The following is a 10129-nucleotide window of genomic DNA, read 5'->3' as shown; positions in this document are numbered from 1 at the left end:
CTTACTCTTACCCATCAGAATAAAAAAGGTCTTCTTTTAATGAATATCGAAGAAAAATATATTAAGATGACTCTTTTAAAAGTAAATTTTTTTTTTCTTCAGATTATTTGACACCTCATGTTTTCAACATAATGTTTATTAATGTTAGCACGAGAATTAATCTTAAATTACAAAATGTCAGAAAGTCTATGAAAAGTTCTACTTTGAGATAGGCTCCTTAGCATTTCTAATTGGGGAATATTAGGGAAAGTCCTTCGGTAACAGTTGACAAAACATGTGATGCTCATTGCTGATGACATGAGACGAGGATTTTGGGATTAAGCTCAGTTCAACGTTCAATAATATGTAGGAATTTGGCCACATGCATGCCATCCACGTCCATCCGTTGAAAAGAAAAAAAAAAAAAAAAAAAAAAAAAAAAAAAACCCCATAATTTTATATTATCCATTATTTCAAAGATTAAAAATAGTTTTATATATATATATATATCTCATCACTTAGCACACTTTGCGTTGCACGTTGCGATTCACGGATTCAGATGGGAACCGTCGTATGTCATTATGTTGGACCTGTGGATGCAAATTTTTGCTATCTTCTCGTTCCACATATTATCTTGCAATTATTCATCCAATTACATCATATATGGTCGGTCATTCTTCATCAAAAGGGTCAGCTACCCTCCTATAAATACTTCTATTATCCCACTAGAATGCTAAGTCATTTGCTACTCACAAACTCCTAAATACATTCTTTTTAGAATTCTTAACTTTGGCATCCGAGATTCTTCGGCCAAAGTCCCCCATTAATCTTGGGCGTGTGAGGTTTTTGGCTTTAATTGAAGGTGATATTATTTTGCAGGTGCATTTTCATCAAATAAGAAGATGACGGAAATTTGCATCCACATGACTCGTTAGGAAGTTTTTTTTTTTTAAACAACTAAACGTGTTTTTAGTGAGAATATTTTTAAAACCAATTCTTAGTTAAATATAAGTAAATTCTGGAAAATCACTAGTGAACTATACAAGAAACACATAACTAGTGCTCTTGTAGAAAGCACTTCAAGTACTTTTATAACTCAAAAAACATTTTTTCTAAAATCGCTTCCAGTCATTTTAAAACCTTATAAATACACCCATTATTGCCCTCTCGTCTAGCATTAATACACATAAAAATGTCCAATATGTTGACAAGGTGTTCTTCTTGAGCATGACCCCGCCTTTGTTATCGGATGAGCATAACGTACTCCACGACAGTTTTGTATGCTAGTAATATTGGAGGGTGTTGATGTTGGTTTGAAGACTCTTCATAATATGCGCGTTCTTCTTATTCTTATTGAGAGAATTTCAAGTTCGAGTCTCCTCTTTAAATTATACCACTTAAAACGTCTTCTACTTATTAAAATACCATTCCACTCTACGATAAGGGAATTTATAAAGCTGGTGCTAATTAGGAAAATAATAAGAAGATAAAACGTTTAAAAAGATTTAGTTTTATGCTTGTTTTGGAATGATTTGACTTTTTTGGGTAGATTTGACTTTAAGCAACGGATGTGATACAAATAATTTCTCAAACGAGACAAAAAAAAACTATCATTTATGTCATCTCTATGTGAATTATTGTGATTAATTAAAATTTTGATTACTTATATAAGATTGTTTGAAAGGATTTGGATCCTATCTGGATCCAAATTATGGGGATTTTAGGGATCCTCACATATTAATTATTCATCGTGCATCGTACGGTCATAAATTATTTAACCTTTTTTTTATTTAAAATTAAACACAATAATACCTAACGAAAACTAACCTTACGATATATGATGAACGATTATAATGTGGGAATCCCTAAAATGCCCGCAAAGTGGATCCGAAGAAGATTATCTTTCTGTTTGAAAGCTCCCTATCACCTCTCTTCCCCTTATTATATATTTACTTAGTCCTCACACTTACCTATATTATATATTCTAATGAGATCCATAGACTTTGTATAAACAAGGGGCAATACCCTCCTTTTGTCTTTCTCTCTCTCTCTCTCTCTCTCTCTCTCTTGTTACTTGACAATGTCGTCATGGTCGGCAACAGCCTCGCCGCTGCCCTTGCTGTTCCGGAGGCGCTCGAGCGGCGAGATTAGGAATTTGGCCTCTGTTTCAAGCAGCATCTTACCGGCTTTTGGAACTGTCGTCGATGAAGCCCACTTGCAGCTCAAGAAGTTTGTTATTGCTCCCTATGATAGAAGATACAGGTAAAATATAATGATCTCACTCGTATATTCTCTTATCAGATAGCGTAACATATTATGTATTTCTTTTGATTCACAATCTAACAACGTTACATGCTAACGCAATAAATCGTGAGTACAAAATATTCGTTCTGATTCATAGTCTAATAACGTATTTCCGTATCCATGACCTATGTTAGTGTGATTAATGGCTGTGTATGGCATTGAAATGTGATGAAGGTGGTGGCAGGCGTTCTTGGTGGTGCTTGTGATATTCTCAGCATGGGCGTCGCCGTTCGAACTGGCCTTCAAAAAGGTGGCGACTGGGTCACTCCTGCCCGTCGATTTGGTTGTGGATGCATTCTTCGCCGTTGATATCATCCTAACTTTCTTTGTAGCTTACTTGGACAAGTCAACCTACCTCTTAGTACTTGATCACAAGAAAATCGCTTTGAGGTAATATTCCTCTCTCTCCTGGATTTACTCCCCTACTCCCGCCCCTTTTTAGGAGTGATCTATGGTGTCACAAATTAAATACTAAAAAAAAAAAAAAATTATGTCGTTTAATTCTCTTTCAATTTATTCAATTAAAAAGTCAAAACTTGAGAAGGAGATGAGTGAAAAATAAAAATAAGTGTAGCATCACATATAATTAATTTGGATTTAATAGGAAACAGATTAATTATGAAAAATCCTCATTAGTATTGTCATATAATATTAGATATTTTCAAGTGATGAGAGATTTGAAAGAAAAATTCAAAAATCTTTTTTATCCTACGGGATGTGTTATGGATGATGAATTGCTAGAAACACCAACTTATTAAATCAAATTTAAATGCCAATTGATGTGATAATTTTTTTTTTATTTTGTGAATAAACAAGGTTCTAACTCGGTCGAGAAAGAGGATCAATGAAACATTATTACAATAATCTAACAATCCGTGATCCAAAAGGATGTAAGGCTTGTTTGGTGAGTTGGTTGGAGGAGGTGTCAAAATGTGAGATGAGCATAATTGAATATGATAAGTTATGAATCCACAATAACAAATGATCACATAAGCTTGTGCCAAGATACAGTTAGCATGTGGTCACATGAGCAAGGGAGTCCCACACAAATCCGAAGGACGATTTTTGCCATGGCTTTTTTCACTAGGTCAAAATTGTCCTAGCCTATTTCCTACCATACCATGTAGGTGTTATAAATAGGCAAAAGTTAGAAAGATAAACTTTGCTAGGAAGAGGAGCGAAGCGGGTGCGAAATATCACGCTGTTTAGTTTCGTAATTATAACACAAAAAGATTGCAGGTAAAAAGAGGAAGGAAGGGATACTAATATTATTGCTTTTAGTTCTTTTCTTTTGCAGTGTTTATTATGATCACTCGGAGTGCTCTTTATATAGAGCAACATCTGTGACAACCAAACAAACAAAATGATTACACTTTTTTATCATACAACTACTATTCCTTTACTATTCCCAAGTCTACATTACTGTGAACATTCATTCATCATTACAATTTTACAACAGTAGGCCATATAAGGTGTTTTTTATATCATATTTTCTTTTCTTTAAAATGAAAAATCAAAAGAGAACTAAAAGACGGAAACAAATAAAAGTGCATGAAAAAACACATTATTGTATGGAAATCATTTCTTACTTCTGATCGCACTAGCATAGTCAAATCTGTTCTTATCAATTTATCTACCCGCACCACTTGAATTTGTTCCTTGTTTTGTATTACAAGATTGTGAATTATCTTAGATACAACGAGTTTTATACAAAAACATTCGTACTGATTGTCAAAGTTAACCACCACCAAAGATAATTACAAAAAGAATCAAGTTAAGAATGATGATTGATCTTGGTACTAATTGAAATTATCTATTTTTATTTTGTTGGCAATTATAGGTATGTTACAAGAATATATTTTCCACTGGATGTAGCGTCAACTCTACCATTTAATGTGATATATAGAATTTTTACTGGCAATATGCACCATCAGCAAGTCTTTGGCTTCATCAATATGCTTCGTCTATGGCGTCTTAGGCGTGTTAGTGAACTCTTCAAAAGGTACTTTAACTTCTAACTACATACTAAATCACTAATTACACATAAAATTAACATGTGATTAAGATCCTAATAAAGGACTAGTGTTTAATTCACATGCAGGCTAGAGAAAGACACACGCTTTAGCTACTTTTGGGTTCGATACATCAAACTAATTTGTGTAAGAATCTAGTTTCCTCTCTTTGAGCTTTTATTTTACTTGTTACATTCCCGTATCTGGCATATTATGCTAACCGCACATTTAGGTTGTTTCATACATATTTTGCCATATTATAGATCCCGATTCACTGTCTAACAACATAACTCGTAACAATATCTAGTACTAATCAACCTATGTTTTTCCGGTGGGGTTTTGGAGCACAGGTTACACTGTTTGCAGTGCACTCATCAGGTTGCTTCTACTTCTGGATGGCAACCCATCACAAACAAGAAAATGATACATGGATTGGAAGCCAGATCAACGACTTCGAGCACAGAAGCATCTGGTTGTGTTACACGTATTCCATCTACTGGGCCACTGTCACTCTCACCACCGTTGGATATGGCGACTTGCATGCGGTCAACTTTGGGGAGAAGATTTTTAGCATCTTCTATATGCTTTTCAACATTGGCCTCTTTGCTTACTTGGTTGGAAACATGACCAATCTCGTCGTCCATAGCGCTGTTCGAACTTTATTCATGGTATATGATTTTCTCCTCTTTTGCATTTGATAGCAATTTTGTTTTCAGTTAAAAATAAATAAAAATAAAAATAAAAATAAAAACGAAATAGTTATTAAACGGTTCTTAAAATAACTAAAGAAAAATGTTCTCTTGTCAACTTTTCGACGACATAATCATATTACTAGACTATAAATTTGAGTCGTTTGGCCATTAATCGAGCTGATTGTTGCATGAATGCTTAATGAATGTGTAATACCTAATCACAGTCTTGCACCATAAACATGTTGTCTTATAAAAAATAACTTCCGGATTAATCAAGCATCTCTGATGCATGTAGAACCCACTTCAAAAGCCAAAACCATAAAAATCACCTATATGTAGATGATTGACCTTAGCATTTGAATTCGGGAAATCATTTATACACCATTTCCCCTTTCTACACATTCTTATTTATCGTCGTGGAGGGCGTGAGAAAAATGGTGTAGGAAAATCATTGATAAAACACAACGCAATGATCGATTACTTATATACTAGACTAATTTGAAGTGACTTTTTTTGTTGAATGTGATTTATAAACAGAGGGATGCCATCAATGAGATATTCAGATATGCAAGCAAAAACAGACTGCCAGAAGGCTTGAAAGAGCAAATGCTGGCTCACGTGCAGCTCAAGTTCAAGACAGCAGAGTTGCAGCAAGAAGAAGTTCTTGAAGACCTTCCCAAGGCAATCAGATCCAGCATTTCCCACCATCTTTTCCAAAAAACCGTCGAGAAAACCTACCTGTTCAAGGGAGTCTCTGAACACCTAAGTGTCCAATTGGTATAGCTATTGCCTACCTCTCTCTTCCCTCTAAATGCAAGATTCATAATATGATCTCGTCGTTGTATAAATTCATCAAAGAACGTTGTTGTTTGCAGATTTCAGAGATGAAAGCAGAATACTTTCCCCCCAAAGTTGACATCATCTTACAAAACGAAATCCCAACAGATTTCTACATTCTAGTAAATGGAGCATTGGTACACACACACACACTCTCTCTCTCTCTCTCTCTCTCTCTCTCTCACATATCAATCCTACATAAGATATAGTAGAAACATAAACTAATTGCATCGCGTATTTGAAATGCAGGACGTGCTGAAGTACAAGAACGGCACAGAACAGGTACCTTTGAGCACTTCATTGTGAGCATTCCATAGATTGTTTCGGGTTTCAGAACCTCTTCTCTATGGAAAATGCAATGTACTCTCTCTAGGTTCCCCAGTGATGAACGGTGAGATGTAAGTTGCGTCTTCCATACAGGAGAGCATCTGCCAAGGTTTTTTTAGAGAGTGTAGTGTGTTCGTATGCGCTATTTTAACTATGAAGTTCTGTACATCAAGTAATCATGAAAGGCTCGAAAGTCAAGAAATTATCGAACATAGTAAAACATGTAATGCAAGATGACGGCTATGAATGAACTGAGGAAAACAAAATAGTGCACCTATTGGCATTGTAGGATGTTCAAGCCAAGAATCAAATTAAGGAAAACCAATAGTCAGATGACACAAGCGTGTATAGAATGAACTGCTAACGGATCCTACTGTGCATCTCTTTATACCGAAACTGATCCATCCAACCTCGAGGAAGACACCCGTAGCTTTCTCACATTGAGTTATGTCCTTTAAGCTTCCAACAACTGCAGAGGCAGATGAACAAAGATCATAAAAATTCAACTTTAAACCGTAGCCCGGAAAGGATATTGTACTCGTGAGAAATGGCTCATCTCGGACGTCCTCTTCGATTAAGCAGACAGAGTCTGAAAAATGAATACAAAGAATAAATATGGTAAGAGAAACCAAGAAGTACATATGCCCTCTCCTCCCCTAGCTTTAACGGAAAGAAAAAGTAACGTTAAGCGGGAGATCGCTAACATGTTAAACCAGCTAACTGATGACCTATGAATCAACCCTGGGAATTCTAACACAGAAACAAGCTATTACAGCAATGTTTGTTGACACTGAGAAGCCTTTTCCTATGTATGTTGTTCTGATTAAACTTGCTTGTATTTTCAGTTTTTGTCAAAACTAGGATCTGCAGACTTGGTAGGAGAGATTGGGGTATTTTTCAACATCCCCCAACCTTTTACGGTGAGAACGAAAAAGCTTTCTCAGGTTATTCGGATCAGCCATCAATCATTCAAGCAAATCGTACAGTCACAGAATGAAGACGGCAAGATAATAATCAAAAACTTCATTGAGGTAACAACACCTATCTCCTTCCTCTCTCCATTACTCTCGTTTCGTTCTTTGAAGGTATATAAATAACCCTATCATGCATAGTCAGTTGTTTATGCCGAGTCTTTCCTTTACAGTACTTGAAAGACTTGAAACAAGAGGTGCGAGAAGAAATACCATTTCTAACAGAATTGCTCGATGACCTGAATATAGAGGTACACATTTCCATTTCAAACAGAATAACTTGACCGTAAATCTGAGTCTACTTATCCGGCTTTTCCTTAGCTTCTATTGTTTATCGAAGAAAGCATTGTGAATTCACACCAATGTAAAAGACTACTAGGAGTTCGGAATTTTTGCCAGACATTCTACTTAGAACAACTTCAACTGCATTAAGGAAAGCCAACACTGAGTGGTTTCTGTTTTTAATGATGATACTTTCATTTTCTTTGCAGCATATACAACCAAATGAACCAGCGAATTACCAAGGAGAAGCGAACATGGAAGGTAAAGTCGTCCCTTAGTTGAATCAAAATTGTGAAGCATAAATTGAAATTTGTTGGCTAGAGCCAGACACTAAAAATGTTCAAATGAGGAATTTTAGGTTAAAGTGGACACAGCATTACATATTAATTCTATGCATTAAAAGTTTCAGGATATTTGTCATCTTAGTTTAAAATTTTACTGTCATTTTATAGAAACAAGCGATACTTCCACTCCAAGGCCAATTACTATGAGAGTCATTATTCACGGACATCATCCAGATGAAGGTGACACGAACGGAAAACTCATTCATTTGCCCGAGTCAATGGAAGAGCTTCTGAAATTAGCAGGTACCCCCCTATTTGAGACATATACCTCCGAAAACTATAAAATGGTCGGAGCTAGTAAGTGGCTAATACAAATGGTGAGAATTAAATTCCGCCACAGAAGGCCGGAGAGTTCATGATTCAATATCACAATCGTTTCAGTAATACTAACTGATTTACCAATCAACTCATACCAAATAGAACACAAATTTTCGACCTCGCTCACACTTTCATCACAAGTTGACAAATTATTGCAACGTACTAACTATTTTACTGTGAATGCAGAGAAAAAGTTGGGAAAAAGAGGAAGCACAGTTGTGATGGCAGACGGTTCACAGGTCGAAGAGCTAAACGCATTAAGAGATAACGATCGCTTGTTTATCTTTTAAACACAGATAAAGATAAACACAGACACTATGTATGAAGGAATGAATGGACGAATGACGACTAATCAATCGGTTTCGGCCATCTTCTAAACGAATTTTTATAATGTAATTCGTGGAAAATATGAGGATTCAAGAACTTACATCGTCTGTGCATTCTATGCTCGGTTGTTGAGCAACTCCAAGACGGCGTAAGCAGCTTTTTCAACTTGCTCTCTGACCTCCTCTAAGCCTTTCTTCTTCTCGATAGCAGATTCCTTGCACTTCTCGATCTCCTCCGAAATTCCGGCAGAGTTCTCATCAATCTCGCTATCGAAAAACCAGATCGTCATTGAAACTTCAGAAGAATAAATTCCAGGAAACAGTTCCTTGAAATCGAAATCAAATCAAAGTTATACAGAAAACTGAAAAAAAAAATAGAAACTTACCTCGTCATCTTAAACATGTTCTCCATCGCGCCCTGGACTTGCTGTGAAATCACTGCGCGATTTAATATAAACTTAAACAGTTTTTTTTTTGGAATTCAAGACTCAAATTAGAACAGAAGAATTCGTAGAATCGAATCACAAATGAAAGTGACATTGAATTGCGCGCGAGAGAATTGAGCTGACCGTAGACGATGGATGACATCGGAGACTCGGTCTCCGATTGGAATTGGAGCTGAAGGTCCGACTGAGATCGTGAAGCCGCCATTGGAGTGTGGCGTGTGCTTGTAATTTTGAGCTTTTGGCAAAAGCAGCAGCTGAAATGGAAGGAATGTTGTGTTTGGTGCGCTAATTGCCAAGTACTCCGAAAAAGGAGGGAAACTGAAAACAACGAGTAAACTAGTTTTAAATTTTTAAAGGTGTATTTATACAATAGAATTTTCATGAATTTCAGAGTGTATTGCTGACCTTATTAAATTTTAGTTTCTCTCCATATGTTTTGATAAAATTACAATCTTCAACCCATACAACTTGAACAAACAAATGATTTTTTAACTAACCAAGAGCAAAGATGGTATTAAATATGGGTAAATCTTCTCCAATGATCAATTCAAACACAATCTTTCATATGAGTACCAACGTAAAGCTAACATGATGTGGAAAGGCATGAACGGTAGTCCACCGTTCCAAAGGCCGATTAGACGCATAGAGACATTTCAGTCTCTCCTGACTACCGTCAACGTTCAGTTTCTGATTTTGGGTTAGACTGGAGACCATATAAACCTAAGTAGGTTTGTTTTTTTATTTTGGGTTTGAGGCACAGAGCTAGGAAAATACGGATTATTTTCTGGTTGAAAGTTTTGGGATGACTCGTGTGATTTGATTGTGGCCAAAAGTGGGCTAAAATATTTTTTAACCTTTCCAGGCGCTTTTGAAGATTTGTTACACTTCAGAGTCTCTGACTAAAAAAATCAATAGAAAATATAAAGGAAAAATTAGGTTCTCATCCCTATTTTTCATACTTCATTGATTAAAACCTTATTCATTTTCAATTTTTGATCAAGGTCCTTAGATTTAAATAAGGGAGTTTTAATGAAACACTCCCTGTCACATCCCGGCCCGGGCGGGACCACTTCCCAGGCCCGACTCCACTACCGTAGCACGATATTGTCCGCTTTGGGCTTACCATTCCATCACGGTTTTGTTTTTGGGAACTCACGAGCAACTTCCCAGTGCGTCACCCATCATGGGATTGCTCTAGCCTCCTTCTCGCTTAACTTCGGAGTTCCTACGGAACCCGAAGCCAGTGAGCTCCCAAAAGGCCTCGTGCTAGGTAGAGATGGGAATATACATT

At 36.3% G+C, this 10129-nt stretch overlaps 2 protein-coding genes across 2 annotated transcripts; one reads left to right on the top strand and one right to left on the bottom strand.

The window, feature by feature from the left end:
* The first annotated feature begins 1957 nt into the window (after nt 1–1957).
* LOC137716191 (potassium channel KAT3) lies at nt 1958–8558 on the top strand. The gene is made up of 13 exons (XM_068455606.2): nt 1958–2241; nt 2458–2673; nt 4124–4285; nt 4385–4442; nt 4646–4963; nt 5525–5764; nt 5863–5961; nt 6074–6106; nt 6997–7182; nt 7296–7373; nt 7614–7665; nt 7857–7991; nt 8253–8558. The coding sequence occupies exons 1-13, from the start codon at nt 2060–2062 to the stop codon at nt 8354–8356; spliced, it is 1863 nt and encodes a 620-aa protein (XP_068311707.2). The 5' UTR covers nt 1958–2059; the 3' UTR covers nt 8357–8558.
* LOC148690942 (uncharacterized) lies at nt 8487–9194 on the bottom strand. Its single transcript, XM_088686859.1, has 3 exons — nt 8962–9194; nt 8779–8830; nt 8487–8659 (listed from the first exon to the last, which is right to left on the bottom strand). Exons 1-3 carry the CDS (start codon nt 9041–9043, stop codon nt 8509–8511), a joined length of 285 nt encoding a protein of 94 aa, XP_088542985.1. The 5' UTR covers nt 9044–9194; the 3' UTR covers nt 8487–8508.
* Nucleotides 9195–10129: the final 935 nt, after the last annotated feature.

The sequence above is a fragment of the Pyrus communis genome, chromosome 15 (genome assembly GCF_041283825.1).
Source record: "Pyrus communis isolate YQ-2024b chromosome 15, ASM4128382v1, whole genome shotgun sequence".
NCBI lineage: Eukaryota > Viridiplantae > Streptophyta > Magnoliopsida > Rosales > Rosaceae > Pyrus > Pyrus communis.
Note: the sequence above shows the minus strand (reverse complement) of the source record. Positions and strands in the feature narration are given on the sequence as shown.

Coding starts and splice junctions, on each gene's coding strand:
- LOC137716191 (XM_068455606.2), top strand. CDS start 2,060: ATGTCGTCATGGTCGGCAACAGCCTCGCCGCTGCCCTTGCTGTTCCGG. Junction 4,443..4,645: donor GATACATCAAACTAATTTGT/GTAAGAATCTAG, acceptor TTTGGAGCACAG/GTTACACTGTTTGCAGTGCA. Junction 6,107..6,996: donor ACAAGAACGGCACAGAACAG/GTACCTTTGAGC, acceptor TTGTATTTTCAG/TTTTTGTCAAAACTAGGATC.
- LOC148690942 (XM_088686859.1), bottom strand. CDS start 9,043: ATGGCGGCTTCACGATCTCAGTCGGACCTTCAGCTCCAATTCCAATCG. Junction 8,831..8,961: donor GATGTCATCCATCGTCTACG/GTCAGCTCAATT, acceptor TAAATCGCGCAG/TGATTTCACAGCAAGTCCAG. Junction 8,660..8,778: donor AACATGTTTAAGATGACGAG/GTAAGTTTCTAT, acceptor GTTTTTCGATAG/CGAGATTGATGAGAACTCTG.